This window comes from Lithobates pipiens, unplaced genomic scaffold, assembly GCF_037356315.1.
Source record: "Lithobates pipiens isolate NorthernLeopardFrog02 unplaced genomic scaffold, aLitPip1_a1.2 Scaffold_18, whole genome shotgun sequence".
Taxonomy (NCBI): Eukaryota; Metazoa; Chordata; class Amphibia; order Anura; family Ranidae; genus Lithobates; species Lithobates pipiens.
Window position 1 is genome coordinate 272,586,085 of NW_027507758.1, and position 21,699 is coordinate 272,607,783.

The 21,699-nt window shown below is 42.8% G+C and overlaps 1 protein-coding gene across 50 annotated transcripts in view; it reads left to right on the forward strand.

The window, feature by feature from the left end:
- TRDN (triadin) overlaps positions 1-21,699 on the forward strand; it is a 1,056,665-nt gene that overhangs the window by 127,055 nt on the left and 907,911 nt on the right. For 49 of the 50 annotated variants that reach the window (XM_077486957.1, XM_077486959.1, XM_077486986.1 and 46 more), the window contains one exon: positions 7,389-7,418. The exons of the other annotated variant lie outside the window; for it this stretch is intronic. In XM_077486957.1, coding sequence (XP_077343083.1) covers positions 7,389-7,418 — 30 coding nt within the window. The remainder of the gene's footprint in view (positions 1-7,388; positions 7,419-21,699) is intronic. 50 annotated transcript variants of the gene reach the window in all.

A 21,699-nucleotide genomic window follows, 5' to 3' on the forward strand; every position in this document is an offset into this window, starting at 1 on the left:
TTGTCGCTCTATTTTTGTTTATAGCGCAAAAAATACCACCAAAAGAAAGCTCTATTTGTGGGAAAAAAAGAACGTAAATTTTGTTTGGGAGCCACGTTGCACGACCGCGCAATTGTCAGTTAAAGCGACGCAGTGCCGAATCGCAAAAAGGGGTCTGGTCTTTGACCAGCAAAATGGTCCGGCCTGTAAGTGGTTAAGCTCCCCTGCGCGAGCCATCGTCGCTGTACGTCACCTCTTTAAGATGCTTTAGAAGGCACAAACATGCACCAGCAGCAGGTCCCTGGAGCCAATGCACGTGCCCGGCAGGCATGATGACCACCGGGCACGCGTAATCACGTCGCATGACTGTGCAGTTGTCAGTTAAAGTGACGCAGCTCTGTATTGCAAAAAAGGGCATGGTCAGGAAGAGGGCAAATCCTTTCCGAGGATGAAGTGTTAAAATAATACATGTGAACACCTTCTGTTTCAAGAAAACTGTACTGTGCCATTACTGGGAAATAAAATATATTGGAGATAAAAGAAACTGGTTGTTAAAAATAAGATAAGTACATCCCAAAAAATGAAAATTTGTTTTTTGATGGTGCTGGCTTCTTTTAGAAGTCAGCGTAAAACATAGTATATAGAGCATGTATCAATGGATTTTGGACCTGTGTCCATCGACTCAGTTTGACATCGGTTTGACATGCTTCTAATGCCGCGTACACATGTAGCCAACTTAGTCTGACGGACTTCCCGCCGGACTGTCCACCGGACTTTCCGAACGAGCTACTTGCCCACACACGGCACTTTTTCAGCAGACTAATACGGCGTATTAAGTCCGCCGGACTATCCGCCGTACTTTTGAAATGAATGGACTCGCCCGCACAAGCAGGAAAGTCTGCTCATTTTGAGCGCATCTCCAGGTAGCCGGGGCCAGCGAAGGAGGGTCACCAGGTATGGACTTAAAGGGGAATACCTACGCCGAAAAATCGGCGTGGGGTCCCCCCCTAGGTCCACATCAGACCCTTGTCTGAGCACGTTACCCGGGCGGCCAGGAAAGGGAGTGGGGACGAGCGAGCGCCCCCCCTCCTGAGCCGTGCCAGGCCACGTGCCCTCAACATGTGGGGTGGCTTGGGGAAGGGGGGCCGCGCTAGCAAAAGAGCTATCAGAAGATAGCGGAGTCCGGTGAGAAGACCCCCGAAGACGGAAGACCCCCGGAGCTGTGCAATAAACTATTTTAACCCTTGTGTGTTGTGTTTTATTTTTACTTTTTTCCAGAGGTGAATGGGTAGGGGTACTCATTCACATAGGGTGGGGGGGCTCCCGGATTCCGATAAGCCCCCCGCCCGCAGACCCCGACAACCAACAGCCAGGGTTGTTGGGAAGAGGCCCTTGTCCTCATCAACATGGGGACAAGGCACCCCCCCATGTTGAGGGCACTGGCCTGGCACGGCTCAGGAGGGGGGGCTCGCTCGTCCCCACCCCCTTTCCTGGCCGGCCGGGTAGTGTGCTCGGATAAGGGTCTGATGTGGACCTGGGGGGACCCCCTTGCTGATTTTTCAGCGTAGGTATTTCCCTTTAAGTCCATACCAGGTGACGGGGCCAGCGACGCCTCCTTCGCTGGCCCCGGCTACCTGGAGACACGCTCAAAATGAGCGGACTTTTCTCCAGGCGGGAAAAGTCCATTCATTTCAAAAGTTCGGTGGACTGGCACACACATGGCCGGATTGTCCGCTGAGATGCGAGTCCGGCGGACAGATTGGAGTGCAAAAATACTTTCTAAGTCCGCCGGACTTTTGAGTAAACAAAAGTCCGCCGGCGGCTACACACGGGCGGATTGTCCGGCAGACTTGAGTTTGCCGGACTTTTCCACCGTATTGTTTGATCTTGTGTACACGGCATAAGATCATTTAGTATTTATTCATAGGTAACATTCACATTTGACCTGCAGTTGATTGCCTTCTGACCTGCATTTGACCTGTTTCAAGCCAGTTTTGTATTCCCATGGACATGGATGGAAAAGCAAAGCCTGCTTGAAGCAAACTGAAGCTTGATGACGCAGGGATTAATAAACATTTTGTCTTTTTGGAGATTTAATGTCCAAATAAAACTGTCGCATATAGAACAAAGTGGGGAGTATGGGGGGGGGGGGAGGTTAGGCTCTTATTTTTATTTTGTTATGTTGTTTACTATGATAGTATTAACTTTTGATATTATTTTAAGAAATATGCAGTTTTCCATAGCTGTGTTAAATGTTTCAAAATTATATCTATTAATATTACTTTTACACCCTCTACAATAAAAAGGTATTCCTTTTAAACAACAGCAACCTTGAAAGTCTATTTATGACAGCAAATGTTCAACATGATTTTCTGCTTAAAAAATCAATATAATCCTTTTTCATCAATGCTAAAGGCAGAATAAAATGTATAACAGAGCTCTTGTGTAAACTTGTTTTAATTCAGAGCGTGCGATACATTGTGCACAGCACCAGAAATCTTTTACAACATATCAGTGCTAGCATATCTCTGATTAAAAGAAAACTGTGATGTAGTTGTTTGTGTGCTTCATTGTTTGAACTGTATGTTGGGTTCTTTCAGATGCTCAGCTGCTTAAATGCATAAGAGATCTATTTGCTGATTATAAATAATCCTGAATAAACAGTTTTCTCCAAAAGACAAACTGCAGATATTTTCTAAACTTTTTATTTTTAATTAAGCATGTGTAAATCAAACACTAAAAGGATATGACTTGAATTTCAAATCAGGTAATACAAAGGACTGATATTACAAATGCTAGAACACTTTAACTTTTATCTTTCTGTTGTTTTTTTTTTTTTTTTTTTTGTTTTTTTGAGATTAGAGATAGGTACATTTCTTAAAATCTGTTCTGTGGATTATTATCACAATCTGCTCTCATAATCTAATATAGCAGCCTTGGAGCCATATTTTTTTTAAATTATTTACTAACAACATAAACGTGTCACTGCTAGCCCATCCCCCAGACAGTTAGAAACACACCCCAGGACCCAGTTAACCCCTCCCAGCCCCCTAGTGGTTAACCCCTTCACTGCCAGTGACATTTTTATTGTATTCAATGCAATTTTATAGCATTGATCATTGTATTAATGCCAATAGTCCTAAAAATTTGTCCGAATTTTCCAATGTGTCCACCATAATGTCACAGTCATGATAAAAATTGCTGATCGCCACCATTACTAGAAAAAAAATCCTAAAAATGCCATAAACCTATCCCCTATTTTGTAGACGCTATAACTTTTGCACAAACCAATCAATAAATGCTTATATATATATATTACATATCGGCCTAAACGGAGGAAAAAAATTATATTTTATGGGGATATTTATTATAGCAAAAAGTAAAAAATAATGCATTTTTTTCAAAATTGTCGCTCTTTTTTTGTTTATAGCGCAAAAAATAAAAACTTCAGAGGTGATCAAATACCACCAAAAGAAAGCTCTATTTGTGGGAAAAAAAGGATGTCAATTTTGTTTGGGTACAACATCGTACGACTGCGCAATTGTCAGTTAAAGCAACGCAGTGCAGAATCGCAAAAAGTGCTCTGGTCAGAAAGGGGGTAAATCCTTCCGGGGTTGAAATGGTTAAACGGCACCAGACCAAAAGGCTGTTATCATTTCTGGGAGACTGTTAGGCAACTTTGATGCCCCAAAAGTTTGTGCAGAAATCTGGACAAAAACTCTCCACTCCAGGTGAGACAAGAAAGCCTAATAGATCCAGTGGGTGCCCACCCCGGATCGCCTCCATGTGCAATAGAATAAAAAATAATTGGTCACGCACTACAATAGATCTGAAATTTTTTTAGTGCGACATCCCAAAGACACTACAGGAACAGAATGCTGGCAGATGCGTTTCACACACTCCAGATGTGCTTAATCACTTAATCATTACACAGTCGGCATGATAATCCTTAAATAGCCCCACCTATACCCATAACAGGTGTCACATGGTACTAATAACAGACCTCCTGTTAACTATGATCAATGTATAAAAAAAAACAACACAAATATGCAGATACATATAACAAATATATATCTATTATATGTCACAAGTTAGCAGGTACACTACATAGCTAGCATTACAATTGTGAAAGGAACAAATGTCATATTGCTTTAGTGTCACTAATGAACAAAATCTGTTACCGCCCGTGATTTGGCCACAACATGGGCACCCTGTGGCTCAACATGTAAAGTTTCCCTTAAAGTGTAACCATGTCACTGATTTCGTAGTATGCCTATTGAAAAACTGGGGGACAGAGAGTGACCTATAGTGGGGTCCCTTCGGGATACTATGTTAACCCCTCCCTGTAAAATATTTGCACAAGTCTCATCTGTGTCTAGAATGGGAAGGTTACTGTGCTGTATGGGGTGGACAAGGTAAATTTATTTTGATGTAAATTGTTGGCTTGTGTCTTTTAAAGAGATTTATCCTTTATTTCTGGCAATAGTCAGAGCCCTATTGATCATCCACCTCGGGTAACCCCTCTCCAAAATTTGTTGATATAGGGAGGCTGCCTCTCATTCAAACACTAGATCATCACTACAGATTATCTTCACTCGTAGGCACTGTCCAACGGGTATACCCTTAATGGCATGCCTTGGGTGTCCCGACTGTGCCAGTAAGAGAGAATTGCCAGACAATGGTTTCCTATATAAGGTGGTATTAACCCTCACACCAGATCTGGCCAGGGTCACATCCAAAAAGTGAATCTCTTAATTATTAGTTTCACCAGTAAAGGTTAGATTTTTAATGTTACAGTTGAGGTACTCCAAAAAGGAAGTCAGCCTGGATGTCTCATCCTCCATGATAAATATCAGATCATCAAAATACCTCAAATATAGTCTTATGGAGGACCTAAATGGGGTTCTCCCCTCCAAAGATGTGCTCCCACCAACCCATTAAGAAGTTGGCAAGGGAAGGCAAAAACTTAGCCCCCATCACAGCCCCACATCTCTGGAGGTAGAACCCCCAATCAAAACAAAAATAATTGTGGGACGATAAGTATTCCAGGACTTCCAAAATAAATTTGCACTGTTCAACAGGTATACCGGTAGATGTCTCTAGGTAGAAGGAAATGGATAATACAGCAAGATCGTGTGGAATTGATGAGTATAGGCTTGCAACATCACGTGTGACCCACAAGTAACCACTCTCCCATTTAAAATCCTTTAAGACACCAAGAAGATGGTTAGTGTTTTTAAGATACCCAGGGAGCTGCTGGACCAGAGGCTGTAATTGCCTGTCCAGCCATTGACCCAGCCTCTCAATAAGGGAATTAATACCTGCTATAATTGTCCATCCCTGTAGGGGATTTAACCCCTTGTGAGTTTTGGGGAGATGATAAAATGTGGAAAAGTTAGGGTATTCTGGTATGATCTTTGTAGCTTTCTTTAGACTGAAAACACCCACTCTTATCCCTCGAGTGATAAGTTCCACAAGGATTGCTCTATATTGCTTAGTAGGACCCCCCCCCCCCCTAAGCTCAATGTATGTATGGGTATCAGATAGCTAGCAAATTGCCTCCTCTCTATATGAATGCACATTCATAACTACTACAAGTACTCCCTTGTCGGAGTTACAAATGACTACGATATCATCTTCCTCTAGGTTTTTACTCTAGTTTTTAATGACAACCCCATCACCTGTTGTGCCAGTGCCATAAAATCCCGCTCAACTGATCTTTGAAATTTGGTAATTTCTGGGGTGCAGGAATTAATAGGGTAAAAATCTGATTTTGTTTTGAAGTGAACCAATTTAAAAGCACCAGCATCAACCACCGGCCCAATGGGGGGATTATTACAGGAGAACAAATTCTCTAGATCTCTAGCAACACATTGTTCCCTAAAAGAAAATTCTGCATCCTTCAAATTGGTGTTAGTTGACCCAGACATACATATCTCAGAACTTTCCACATCTACTGTTGAAAAATAATGCTGATAAACCTATTGACATCAAGAATAGTGTTGAATAAATTTAGTTTGTTAGTACCCTGTGACACCTGTTTTGGGTATAGGTGGGGCTATTTAAGGATTATCATGCCAACTTACCTGTGTAATGATTAAGCGCACCTGAAGTGTGTGAAACACGTCTACCAACATTCTGTTTTTGTAGTGTCCTTTCGCAATAAAAGGATTTTGGATCTATTGTAGTGTGCGGACAATTCTTCTTTATTAGGTTGTGCAGAAACTGAGGGGTTAAAAGGCAACTTATTTGCACCTTGTTGGAGTATGTAAGATGCTGAGTCCTCCCTTTGAACTAGTAAAGGTTGGTTGTTTAAAATGGTGTTAGTGCAAAAGAGCTTAAAAAGGCAGGATAACAAAAAATACAAAATTATGTGCTGTTTTATTCAAAAATCACAGTAAAAAAATCAATAGTGGCCCTCTGCCTTCTACTAATTAAAGAACAATTAACAATAACAATGTAGAGACATGAGCACAGGAGTTGTTCCTGACGCACACAGTCCAGTTACTACTGCTATGACAAACCCTTATTACATTCAGTCAAACCACAACTGGAAGCTATTATGAAGGCTATTTCTGTTTTATTGATGCAATTTCCATATATTCCAGGTTATAGGTTAAAGGGGACAACGCTTCTCAGTGTTAAGTTAGACAAAATGTATTATTACCATATTGTTGTTGGTTCCAAAACCTCTTGGGGGAAAATATTTATGTCTCAAAGACCTTTAACAATGTAGCTTGATACATTTAAGTTAAAGTTTACCCATTAATGCTGGTTAAATACTGCAAGCATAGCATGTACAGTAACTGGATGGCTACACGTGTGGAAATAAAATAGCTTGATTTATTAATGATGCTTTGAGTGATGCATGGAAAACATAACATTTTCAAACCTATTCAATAAAATGTGCTGGGAGCAAAGTTGATACTGCATAATATGGTAAACCAACAAGTGTCATATTTGCTTGCTTGGTGGAGCTTTATTTTAGTCAGTGTCCTCTCCCAGTAGGGATTTGCCTTTTAGCTACTTACAGATCTTACAAAGGATTAAGGTGTAAGATTCCCCCCTATATCACAGAGGGTGGCAAATCTAACCCCGTAATCTTCTGAACACTCCAAGTAAATGAAAATGATCCATGGATCTTCAAGGTGTGTTGCAAATCCTGCTGCAGGCAAATTGATCTACTCATCTGTACACACAGCAAATAAAATTTACGGAAATCTGACTGGTGCTAGATAAATTCTGCAAGGTTGCTGTGTAATGTGCTGAACACTTTGCTCACTGCACCGTTTTATTCAATAGTTCCATTACTATATTAATTAATAAAAAATAAAGTTTGTTTCCATCTTCCTAAGAAGAAGTAATGTCCTGCAGGGTGTCTCATTTGATCTTCTTTTATTCCAATTCAGGACTTGCAGAGCCTGCTGTGAAAAAAATAGGTTGGTAGTTCAGTTATTTTCTACTCATAATTCATAATCATAAATTTTAGGATTATAATACCATTTTTTTAGTGTTTAACTTTTTATTTCATTATATAGCAATTTGAGGGATGACCAAAGTAAAAGTACATGACTAGGCTGAGTCAATGACTTGACAGTTGGCTTTGCAATGTTCCTTTAGCTTCTGATATTTGTAACTTTTATTGTCCAACAAACAAAAAGATTGAAAAAAAATAGTATAAATAAGTTATGTGCAGAGTATTACTACTCTGTAAATAGCTGAAATGATAAAAATTCATATTGAATTAGTTTAAAAAATGCCATTAATGTAAATGCTTTCACAAGTTTTCTAAACAATACCAAAAGAAGGTACCAATCCAAAATCAAACCATTGTTATTGTTCTCTCATTATTCATTCAGAAGAACACACCTATTTTTATTATGGTTTTCTTAAATGGTTAACAGTTTAGTTTCCCAAGCTAAGGCGTCTCACTGCATCTTGCTGGTCTACTCCATGATATGAATAATTAAAAAATACTGAAGGGCTGAGCCACAATATAATCTAATGGACCATGTATTCAGCTGCAGAAATCTTGCTGCCACACCTGGCTGCACATAATTTAGGTCAATGACTGAGTAAGTCTACCCTAACCCGCCCTAAACAACAGTGTTAGTTTTGGTTGGACTAACAATTACAGCACCAGTGTGATTTTCTTGGATTGTAAACTAATCTAAAATAACAGGAATTATCTTGAGTTTCACAGGTTTATTTTTATTTATTTATTTATTTAGTAACGTATTTACTTTTAACTGACATATGATCAGTGGGCATGGTCATATTTTACTTGTCTGTAAACATTATGAGTCATTTTCTGTCCATCCCTTGTTATCTGGGCCTATTTATAAGAACTCTACAGATCATTAATGAATACTGAGAATATACACATTTAAAACGGGAATGTAACAGTATACTTCTCGCTATATATACAGTAAATGTATCAAATATTATCTATATTTAAGTTTTAAGGTAAACTCCTGTCTAATAGCATATACCACACTTTGATTTATATTTGATTTATAAAAATAGGCAATGATGATCATTACAAATATTAAGGAGAAAAATATAAACACAGACCATTCCACCATATCTGCTCAAACTTGAGCAACACAGGGATGGTTGGGGCAGCCCCACCGCCTATATGTTTCCAATGTATACACTGTTTGTAGGCTTACTGATCAGTGTACTAAAGAAATGTACTAAATAAATTACACAAGTAGAATGGTAGAAGAGAAACCAAAACAAATAAGAAGAGAAATATCCACACTGCCCATGTTTGGTCAAATATGTTTATAATTACACTCTCTATTGGACAGCTACCCAAATTGCGTTAACTTTAAACTATTCCCTCATAGTGGGAGCTCTAGGGGTTAATTGAAGACTTCATTGTCTAGAAGACCCCCCACTTTATGCACACACACACACACACACACACACACACACACACACACACACACACACACACACACACACACACACACACACACACACACACACACACACACACACACACACACACACACACACACACACACACACACACACACTAATTTGTCCTTATTTAGTTTTATTTTGTTACTGTTCCCAAACTTCCTTGACAATTGAATGCTTAACAAATACATAATATGTAGCCATTGTATTGTGAATTGGCCCTGATAAACACATAATAATGGTTTTATTTTATTTATTTATTTCTTAATAAAGGTAATAAGGAAAGAATTTTGAACTAAAAGACAATATATTTAATTGTGTAAAATGGCTGAAAGGTTCACTTGGTTTCCTCTGTTAAAAATATAAAACGTAAACAATGAAAATGCGCAAAAGTGCTTCAAAATAATTCTTAAACTCTTTAGAAAACCACTTTAGGTGTATTTTGATAAGTTTATGATGCATGATACAGTTTCTGACCCAACTGATAGAAAATTGAAATACAAATAATGTTTGCCACCAAACTAAAAAGATAAATAATTAAATGGTAATGTGATATTGGCTAATACTACCGTGCATTTAACAGTAGTCTTGTTTGATCATAAATCAAATAATACAATTAATATCAATGATGGCATTTGCCAAATGATCTCTTATCTTGAATGCTATTTGTTACTTAAAAGAGATTACAAAGAATAGGAGCAGAGTGATAAATGATGGCTAATGAAGATTATATGTTAAGCATGCAAGATGCTGACAATTCACTAATGAAGGATTTCAATCTTCCAGTAATACATGAGAAATTAATTAGTGTCAATAGGAACTACCAGCAATGCTTTTAAATGGTTATATTTATTACACACCTCACTACCTACATAAATATTTTCAAATGTCCTTGAGTATTTCACTTTAGACCACAAAGTTTGGTATAAATCCCTAATAGAATAGTTTGAATTTTGATCAAAGCAGAGCATGTGTAGTGTGACACCATGTATGGCATTTCAGAAATAAATTGATGTCACCTGCACTCTGAAACTTTGAGAAAAACACTGTTGGGTTATGTTTTAATAAATGTATTAATTTAAAACAAAAAATGGGCGGGGTGTGGCCTGGACATGGCAGGGTAAGGACGCAAAGTGCCTGGGCTCCCGAGACCAGAATCCCCAAAAAAGCTATTATGCTCTTACCCATCACAAATTGACCCTGCAATGAGCGGCCGCAAGAGAGGCAAATCCAGGGGATCTGCTAAGGCTACTCCAGCAAACCAAATAGAACACTATCTTAAACAAAAAGCCACAATAGGCCCAGAGGCCTGTGCGGAACTACCACGCGGCGAGGCCCAGACATCGTCGCAACCAGGAGGCGCGGTGACCTCACAACGTATGGACTCTCAGACGCTGACGGGATTCCCAGCCTTGTTGGATCCCACGATGCAAAGCCCAATGGGAGCAGGCTGCTCGGGGATGCTGCCAGATGAGGAGACAGATATCTGTGCACTGCTGAGGGCCCTGCCTACAAAGGCCGACATGGAGGTGCTGGTCCTCAGAATGGAAGAACAGCACCGCCGGGACCTACAAGAAGTCCGCTCGGAGGTACACGGGATAGAGGAGTGGCTGGCTAGAGAAGAAGAGTCAATGGGGGCACTGAAAGCCAGGGTATCGCAGCTGGAGAGAGCACAACAACAATCCCAAGACCAGCTAGCGGAGATCCAGCTCCATGCCGAGGATTTGGAAAACAGAAGCCGCTGCCAGAATCTTCGGTTCCGGGGATTACGAGAGGAGACCGGATCGGAGGACCTGGAAGCCACGCTGAAGGCGATCATACTCAAGCTGCTGGATGGAGAGCTCCCGGAATTGTTAGAGTTTGACCGGGTGCACAGAGCACTGGGCCCGAGGCAGGTGGGCGCGGGATGTGCTGTGTCGCCTGCACAGGTACAGCCACAAGGAGCTTATTATGCAGGCGGCGAGACTCAAGGGCCCGGTGGACTTTGACGGGGCACAAATTGCTGTCTATGCGGATATATCCCACGCTACCCTGATTAGGAGAGCTATGATGAAGCCTCTGTCGGGCAGGCATGACATATAGATGGGGTTTCCCCATCCAGCTCATCTTCCGCAAAGGGAGCTCTTCATTTACCCTGAGACGCCACTCCAAAATACCGGATCTCTTCAGGTTCCTGGGAATGGAGCCTTTTCCGCTATGGGACTGGCTGGGGCCCCTACCAACTAGAGACCCACACCCTGGCTCCCAGGCTGTCCAGATAGGCCTACCCAGACGCACATCCAGGCGCAGGCAGAGGGAGCCCACTCCGATCGGGAGGGGTGCACCGGAGCAGTAAGTTTTATCCCGGCCGCAACCAAGTAAGTGACAAGTGCAGATGAACTAAGCTGAGTGACTGGTGCTAAATGGCGCTCATTGGGAACTTTGTACTTGGAACTGCATGCTTTCCCTCCCCCCTGACTCTGGACGGTTATGACTGAGATAAAAATAGGGGCTCCTGCCAGGGGAAATATGCTAATGGGGAGCGCCCGCCGGGGTGCCAGCATGTGCCGGCCTACCTGAGAGGAAGAGACTGTGGGGACAGCCAGATCCCACCTCCCCCAGTGCAGACTGTGATACAGCCAACCTTGAGGAGAACTGAGTTCGGGGTTTACCCCTGGGGGACAGGCATCCACCATGTGGGGGGAAGGATGACCTAGCTATATGGAGGTGGGGGTACACTAAGAAGCAAGGGGACTTCATTATCGTGGGCAGGGGGGCCCGAGGGCCCGTCTTCGAGGATACCCGCACAAAGTCACCGGATCACCAGCTTGTATGAACCTTACTCAGGACATGAACATTGTTCAAGCTTTTATGAACTAGCTAACAGGAGGATCAAGGGGGGGAGGAGTGGGAACCTTGGAGTTGAAGTGCTATGAGTTGACACCCGGGCCCTCCGGGGGGAAGGGGAAGGTCGCTGCCTGTCTGGGGGGGTCTCTTAGCTCCCACGATTAGGGGGAGCGCCCACTCGGATAGGAGCTCACAGGTTGGTGGGCTGAGAAGGGTAGGGGGACAACTAGCTCCCCGTTATGTAAGCGGCAACACAAACACGCAGGGTTCTCTGCTCTGGACACCCTGGGTAGCTGCTTAGGAGGGTCAGAGAGTGCCAGCAGGAACCAGTTTTTGGGCGGTCACACTTGGGGGCGGCTTGTTTCTTGTTTAATGTTTTACTATTTTGTTCTAGGTCTCTCTTTGATTGATAGACAATTGCTGGGCTGTCCAGTCTTCCCAATATATGGAACGGCCAGGCCATACAGAACCAGGGAGACCCTTTTGGGCCCACACGAGATTGTGATTACTGGCATATGGTCTGGCGGTTCAGTGGAAGGGGCAGGTCAGCAGTAAGCCCATGCAATTTTCTTCTACACATTCATTTTGCTTATCCATCCTGGAGGTTGATTCATTGATGGTGATGTTTACAGGTTGCTGATGTTACTAGTTTGGGATTGGTTGAGGGACTTTGGGCCACCGTGGTGTCTAGCCACTTCCCCACATAGGTGATCACCCTCCTTTGGTCTCGCCTCGTGAGTCGAGGGGGTGCTGTGAGACTGGGTCTCACGAACGCCAGTGGCGTTTAGTTTATTTGAGTCCACTGATTTCCAGTATGATTCCAGCTACTGTTTCTATCTTCTTAAACCTCTTCTTTCTACTCTTGTTTCGAAAATGTCCTAGTCTCGGTCTTCTCTAAACTTTTCTTTCCACTTTCCTCCACTTCTCCTCCCCTTGCACTCTATTTGCTTGTCTTGTCTTCCCTCCCCTCCCCCCCCCCCCTTCTGGTGGTTCCTCCCCCCCTTCCTCCCTCCGAATAGGCTCCAGTCATGAGCTCCACGGAAACCCTCAGACTTACGTCCTTTAATGTCAAGGGCCTTAGCACGCCGGAGAAACGGTCCATGGTGCTATCCGCCTTGAGACATGCCAAAGCCCACATATGCTTACAAGAAACTCATTTTTGAGCCGATAGAATCCCTAAACTGCATAACCACTGCTTCCCAGTGGCCTACTACAGATGCTCCTCCGAGTCCAAAGCCAAAGGGGTGTGCGTACTGATCTGCAACTTGACACCATGGACACTGCTGGACCAGTGGAGCGACGATGAAGGTAGAGCTCTGTTTGTGAATGGGGTGTTGGGCGGAAACCGGGTGACTCTGGTGAACCTGTATCTCCCTAACACAGGCCAAATAGGATTCCTTGAATCTACGTTGACAAAACTTCACGACTTTGCCGAAGGGGCGGTGATTCTTGGAGGTGATCTTAACTTTACCATGGATCCTTCTCTAGATTCCTCTAGGCAAACATCACAGATTTTGTACGCGACTATCAAACTCCTAAAGAAAAACTTCCACGCTTTCCAATTGATGGACGTTTGGAGGATCTTGCATTCAGATCAGAGGGATTACACATTCTACTCACACCCTCACAATTCCTACACGAGAATCGATCTTCTCATGTTGCCCCAATCCCTGCTTTCTAGAAGGAGGTCAGCCTCCATAGGGCCCATTACTTTTTCGGACAACGCCCCGGTCTCAGTGAACATTGACATATTGTCCCCGGTGACGAAACAATGGCAGTGGAAACTGAACGACTCGTTGATCCAGACACCGGAGGTCGCAAGAGAACTGAGGAATTTTTTTCCCTCCAATGTGGACAGAGGCAGAGACCCACTGGTCATTTGGGAGGCTCATAAATGCACCATCAGAGAGGTGCTAATAAAAATTGGCACCCGCCTCAAGAAGGCAAGAGCCGAACAAATCATGGACCTTCTGGGGAGGATTAGAACGTTGGAGGCCCTTCATAAGCAATCTCTAGCCACTCAGGCACTGTGGGAACTAACCACGCTGAGAAACCAGCTCAACTCCTTGGCCATGGAAAAGGCTAAAGCAGTTATAGCTAAGTGCAGACGTTCTTTTTACGAACATAGTAATAAGTGTGGTAGGCTGCTAGCACAGGCCCTGAAAGTGCAACGGGCACAAGCTTTCACAGCTTGTGAAGGAGGGCGGAGCTAAGGCTCAGACGATGGAAGAAATCACAGAGCAGTTCTGTAAATATTATACCACACTGTACAACCTGCCGAGTGCTGCCTCAAACAGAGAAAAGTCGAGCGAACGGAGGGCGATTGGGGAATACCTTCGGGGTTGGGTCTTCCGCAGCTGCCAGATGAGGCTCTGGCAGCTTTGGAGGAACCATTGTTGAGCGAGGAGATTAGGCTGGCCATCACTAAAATGCAGAATGGGAGGGCTCCGAGCCCAGATGGGTATTCACTCATCTACTACAGAAAGTTCGGAGATATTTTGACACTGTATTTCCTTGCAGCATACAATGTGGCTGGAGAGGGGATGTCCCTGCCAGTGGACTCGTTGTGATCATTCATCTCGGTTATTCCCAAGGAGGGAAAGGATCCTTTACTGTACCAAAACTACAGACCGATGTCTCTCCTTAATGTGGACCTAAAATTTTTCACAAAGGCTATAGCACTATAGCAATGCGGATGTTCCCGTGGATTCCCTCGCTTGTCCATTCAGACCAGGTTGGTTTTTTGCCCCTACGGGAAGCGAGGGACAACACCACTAAAGCAATTAATATTATCCACGCCGCCAAAACTCAGAGGACCCCGACATATGCTACTGTCGACTGACGCAGAAAAGGCTTTCGACAGGGTGCACTGGCCTTTTCTTCTAGAGACCCTTCGACATGTAGGCTTAGGGAGGCGAATGATGAACTGGATTCAGGCCATCTACTCTAAACCATCGGCACAAGTGAAGGTTAATGGCCAGTTATCCTCCCCTTTCGCTATAGCCAATGGTACGAGGCAGGGATGCCCATTATTCCCACTGATATTCATTCTCTCCTTAGAACCCTTCCTCCGCATAGTGAGGGACAAGCCTAATATATCGGGAATCTGGATAAACGACTCCTCCTCTACTAAAATAGCGGCCTTTGCTGACGACTTACTGTTTTGTGTCTCTAATCCCCTGGTCTCGATGCCTAACTTAATATCGGAACTGGAGAGGTATGGTGCGCTCTCCTTTTTCAAGGTAAATTTCCAGAAATCGATCCCACCCTCCCTGCACGACCTGCTGCAAGTGGACTTCCCCTTCCAATGGGTGAACTCCCACATTAAATACCTCGGGACCGCCTCCCAGCCAAGGTAGAAGACATTTTCTCCCTCAATTTTCCTCCCCCGTTAGCTGAAATCAAAAGGGACCTGCGGAGGTGGCAGATGGGGCTGTTCTCATGGTTTGGGAGATGTAGCATTGTCAAAATGAACATCATGCCCCGGCTGCTGTATCATCTGCAGCCTCTCCCGATTAGGATTCTGACCTCTTTTCTTCAAACAGTGAACCGAACACTGAATGGGTTTGTCTGGGCTGGGAAAACCCCGAGACTAGCCCAGTCCATTCTATGCTTACCTAAGGCATCAGGGGGAATGGCCCTACCAGATGTTGCTATGTACCAAAAGGCCTGCCATCTGACAAGGGTGATCGACTGGTGTTGCTATGGGGCTCAAAAACAATGGGTTCAAATAGAGCAGAGCCTGGCTGGTATGGACTTGGAGATCTTGCCTTGCTGCCAGAAGGGCCTGTCAGCACGGGTTGTGAAACACCCGATGGTGGCGTCTGGTCCGGAGAGAGTCCCACGCTCACTCGGTGGCCCCAGCTCCTCGCCACTAACGCCCATAGTAGGTAATCCAGACTTCCCACCGGGAATGACAGACGCCAGATTTTGGGCCCTGAAAGATGTGAATAGACATCAGCTACGCCACTTCACCAACGGTGGGCAGTGGATGTCTAGAGAGAGTATGATGGAAGATCCTCTTTTGGCCAAACTCTCATTTTGGCAAAAAGTCCAACTGGCCCACTTTATCAGATCCCAGCCTTCCCCTTTGCTGTTCCTCAGGCCCCTGATGCCTTTTGAGCTTTTATGTTCGTGACAGGAGCCAATACGCCACACAACCTCATTAACATAGCAACTGTTGATCTCTCCCCCCAAGGGGTCCAGACCTCCGTATATAGCCAGCTGGGAAAGGGACCTGGGAGTGAGGTTCACCGAGAGGCAGGTGGAAAGAATTCTCCTCTTCACGTCCAAAACATCCATCAGCGCTAACCACCAAGAAGCGGGATTCAAAGTCCTGTCGCAATGGTATTATACCCCGGTCTGATTGCATGGGATGTTCCCGCGGTGCTCGGAATTGTGCTGGAGATGTGGGGAGGAGGTGGGTACCCTGCTCCACATCTTTTGGGGGCGTGCAGGGTGCTTGCCCCTTTCTGAACGGAGGTGCACCGCATCACTCAGATGTTCTCAGATCAGAGTCTGCCCAGGACCCCCGGGTTCTTCCTGATCCACCATCACAACCTGCCGAGCCGGTCTTACAGGCAGTCCATTGTCCCCCTGCTGGTTACAGCGGCAAAGAGTTACATTTCCTTATTTTGGAAGAGGAGGGAGCCTCCGGGGGTGGGCTATGGCTGAGGAAGGCAGCAGAGATATACAGGATGGAAGATCTGGTTGCTTCCAATAGAGGACTCAGAGATCAGTTCCTCAAGAAGTGGTTCTATTGGCTCAAGTTTTTCTACTCAGAAGAGTATGCCCGGTTGATGGCGGAAACGTAAAGGGGCGAAATAACCCGATACAGTAGTGGAGGAATTGGGGTTGGGTCTGGAGGGAGGGGGGGTTCTCCCCACCACCTCTTCCCTTCTCCCCCACCCCTATTGGGTGTGTTTTGTTTTTGTTTTCTCCTCCCCTTTCCATTCTCTTCTTTTCTTTTCTTCTTCCTCTCATTCTTGAATTCTTCACTTTGGCATGCCTTGTATGCAGAATGAGAAACAAGTAAAGAATATTCACTCCCCCAAGCCTTGCTAAAAAGGAGTCTGCACTTCCACACGGACCACACAGAGTGTCACAAGCAAGGGTATGACATCATGGGAGGGTAATGAAGAGCCCCTGACCAGTAACGATAGCTCTTGCTCCAGAATCAGAGGGAAGGCGGGGTCAAGAAATACAGATGGTACAATCAAGTATGGTTTGATTATTAGAGCGGGTCTAAGTGGGAGGAATAAGTCGGGTTTCCGGCCTAACGTGGACTAAGATAAGGAACAAGGGGGGTCCAGGTAACTAGCTTTAGTGGTAGGCAAAGATATTTGGCTATTTGTTTTCTTGTGATCACTTGCTCTCTTCATTGTACGCATTACGCCTGGGTATGCCCAATAGGCTTTGTATTGTAAACAAACGTTATCTTTCAGTTCAAAATAAACAGAATTTAAAAAAAAAATGGTCCAAAAAGATCTGTACACCCACTCTTCAAGTACCACCACTGCGCCAAATGTAACCTAAATGTGTGACAGCTGCTATTTTAAATAAAATAAATATAAAAGCATTTACAAGATAAACTAAAGTACATAGTAGCGCTAAATAGTATAAGTAAATTAACAGGTGATTGTGAGCAACACTAATACATAAACAATTAATAATAACGTTTGTGCAAAAATGATCCATACATGAGACTGGGTTGTGTCAAACAAGGAAAGCTGAATATATCCTGATGTGAAATCTTCAAAACATTTCACCACACTGCGTGCGCTCAGTGTCCCCTTTGATTAAACACTCACCGAATGGTGATGCCTTGCACTCTCATGCTCAGCAAAACAGCATCAACCCTTACAGGGTTATATATCCACCAATATCCAGACATGACACCCGATATCATGGACTCTTCATATATAATGAAACATAGTGATCCAATACAGCAGTATTGTTGTAAAAAGTTTATTCTATTCAAACAGCTTCAAACATTGCACTCACATAAGCTCAAATCAATGAAGCCTAGATGCACCCACTTGCAGCAGCAAGTACTGGTGTAATGTGGTCTCAATACATGTATACAATTTTAATATTATAATATTGTATTTTTACATCCTTGATAAAATCCTGGATATACATAAAATCACAATTAAAGTGCACATGTAAGCCTCATATCATATGTTTTACATCACAATGTGTAACTTCAGATCCAGCTTTTTATCACAACACCCTACTTGAGGCTTTTCACAGCATCAAAATCCATGAATTAGCAATTGTGTTGATGATATCTTGCATTTATCATCTATCAGCTGGTCCATATGTAACCTGTGCTATCCCACTTAAATATAAAGAGTTCCCATATAAATTATGAAAAGCTGAGGACTACATACAAGAAACGTTCATGCCACTCAGCACTCTGAGGCTACCTGACCAGCTACCAGATATTTGCCAACCGTATATACCACGTCACTGGAAAGTTCTTTGAACCCAAAAAATATTTCCACAATGCTATTCAATTCAATAGGTGAGCAAAATGAAGTAGTTCCCAAAAATATAATATTCTCATAAAAGACCAAGTTCAATATATGTCAATCCAACTGTAAAGCCAGAACAGCAATGTGACAGTGACATACCGTATATTTGACTTTGGTCTTTTATGGGAGTATTTTTTTGAGTCTCACTACATTTTTTTCATCTATTGAATCAAAGGACATTTTGGACACTTGTTTTGTTCTGGGAACTTTCAAGTGACATGGTATAGGCTGTAGATAACTATCTAGGAGCACCTCCCTGCAGGCAGGTGGCATCACAGTGCCAGGTAAGGGGATTTTTTTTGTTTGTATTTTATATAGGACCTTTTAATGACCAAGGGACAGCACAGTTTGGATATTAAAACAGAATTCAATCCAAAAGTGGAACTTCTGCTCATTTGTCTCCCCCCCCCCCCTCCAGTGACACATCTGGCACCTTTCGAGGGGGAGGGGGAGCAGATACCTGTCTTTGACAGGTATTCTGTCCCCACTTATGGGAGTTTGGACTGCAGCAAATTACATCTGGGCCAGTGGGAGAGTACAGGGGTACCTCACACATTCGCAGTAGGGACCCTGCGTGAAGCCGTAATGCTACACTGCCAGGTTCCCTTACCTGCAATGGCAGCAGCTGTACCCAACAGCTGATGGAGACATCAGCTGCGGTGCCCACATTGCTGGACTCCAGAACAGGTAAGTGTCCTATTAAAGGTCAGCAGCTACAGCATGTGTAGCTGCTGGCTTTTAATTTTTCCAGGGGTGGGTGGACCTCCTCTTTAACCACTTGCTTACTGGGCACTTAAACCCCCCTCAGTCCCAGACCAATTTTCAGCTTTCAGTGCTCTCACATTTTGAATGACAATTACTCAGTCATGCAACACTGTAACCAAATGATTTTTTTGTCCTTTTCTTCATACCAATAGAGCTTTCTTTTGGTGGTATTTGATCACCTCTCGGTTTTTTATTTTCTGCGCTATAAATGAAAAAAGACCGAAAATTTTGAAAAAAAATGAATTTTTCTTCGTTTCTGTGACAAAATTTAGCAAATTAGCAATTTTTCTTCATAAATTTTGGCCACAATTTATACTACTACACATCTTTGGTAAAAATAACCCAAATTTTTGCATATTATATGATCTGTGTGAAATTTATAGAGTCTACAAGCTATGGTGCAAATCATAAAGATTTGCAAAAAAAGATCACATCTGATGTACTAAGGCCTATCTCCATTCTTGAGACCCTAACAAGCCAGGAAAGTACAAATGCCCCCCAAATGACCCCTTTTTGGAAAGTAGACATTCCAATGTATTTAGTAAGAGGCATGGTTAGTTATTTTAAGTTGTCATTTTTTCCCATAATTCTTTGCAAAATGACGATTTTTTTTTTTTTTTTTTTTTTTTTCACAAAATTTTCATTGTAATAGCTTATTTCTCCCACACGGAATGTGCATACCACAAATAACACCCCAAAATACATTCTTCTACTCCTCCTGAGTATAACGATACCACATGTGTGAGACTTTTACACAGCCTGACCACATACAGAGGCCTAATTTTGAAGTAGCACCTTCAGGCATTCTAGGAGCATAAATTACACATTTCATTTCTCAACCACCTATTACAGTTTTGAAGGCCCTGGAACACCAGGGCAATGGAAACGTCCAGAAAATGACCCCATTTTGGAAAGCTAACACCCCAACGTATAATCTATGAGGCATAATGAGTCTTTTCAATGGTTCATTTTTTTCCAGAAGTTTTCGGAAAATGTGGAAAAAAATGAAAACGCATTTTTTTTTACACAAAGTTGTCCGTTTATAAGATATTTCCAACGCATAGCATTTACATAGCAAAAATAACACCCCAAAATACGTTCTACTACTCCTCCTGAGTATAACGATACCAAATGTGTGAGACTTTTACACAGCCTGACCACATACAGAGGCCTAATTTTGAAGTAGCACCTTCAGGCATTCTAAGAGCATAAATTACACATTTCATTTCTCAATCACCTATTACAGTTTTGAAGGCCCTGGAACACCAGGGCAATGGAAACGTCCAGAAAATGACCCCATTTTGGAAAGCTAACACCCCAACGTATAATCTATGAGGCATAATGAGTCTTTTCAATGGTTCATTTTTTTCCAGAAGTTTTCGGAAAATGTGGAAAAAAATGAAAACGCATTTTTTTTTACACAAAGTTGTCCGTTTATAAGATATTTCCAACGCATAGCATTTACATAGCAAAAATAACACCCCAAAATACGTTCTACTACTCCTCCTGAGTATAACGATACCACATGTGTGAGACTTTTACACAGCCTGACCACATACAGAGGCCTAATTTTGAAGTAGCACCTTCAGGCATTCTAAGAGCATAAATTACACATTTCATTTCTCAATCACCTATTACAGTTTTGAAGGCCCTGGAACACCAGGGCAATGGAAACGTCCAGAAAATGACCCCATTTTGGAAAGCTAACACCCCAACGTATAATCTATGAGGCATAATGAGTCTTTTCAATGGTTCATTTTTTTCCAGAAGTTTTCGGAAAATGTGGAAAAAAATGAAAACGCATTTTTTTTTACACAAAGTTGTCCGTTTATAAGATATTTCCAACGCATAGCATTTACATAGCAAAAATAACACCCCAAAATACGTTCTACTACTCCTCCTGAGTATAACGATACCAAATGTGTGAGACTTTTACACAGCCTGACCACATACAGAGGCCTAATTTTGAAGTAGCACCTTCAGGCATTCTAGGAGCATAAATTACACATTTCATTTCTCAACCACCTATTACAGTTTTGAAGGCCCTGGAACACCAGGGCAATGGAAACGTCCAGAAAATGACCCCATTTTGGAAAGCTAACACCCCAACGTATAATCTATGAGGCATAATGAGTCTTTTCAATGGTTCATTTTTTTCCAGAAGTTTTCGGAAAATGTGGAAAAAAATGAAAACGCATTTTTTTTTACACAAAGTTGTCCGTTTATAAGATATTTCCAACGCATAGCATTTACATAGCAAAAATAACACCCCAAAATACGTTCTACTACTCCTCCTGAGTATAACGATACCAAATGTGTGAGACTTTTACACAGCCTGACCACATACAGAGGCCTAATTTTGAAGTAGCACCTTCAGGCATTCTAGGAGCATAAATTACACATTTCATTTCTCAACCACCTATTACAGTTTTGAAGGCCCTGGAACACCAGGGCAATGGAAACGTCCAGAAAATGACCCCATTTTGGAAAGCTAACACCCCAACGTATAATCTATGAGGCATAATGAGTCTTTTCAATGGTTCATTTTTTTCCAGAAGTTTTCGGAAAATGTGGAAAAAAATGAAAACGCATTTTTTTTTACACAAAGTTGTCCGTTTATAAGATATTTCCAACGCATAGCATTTACATAGCAAAAATAACACCC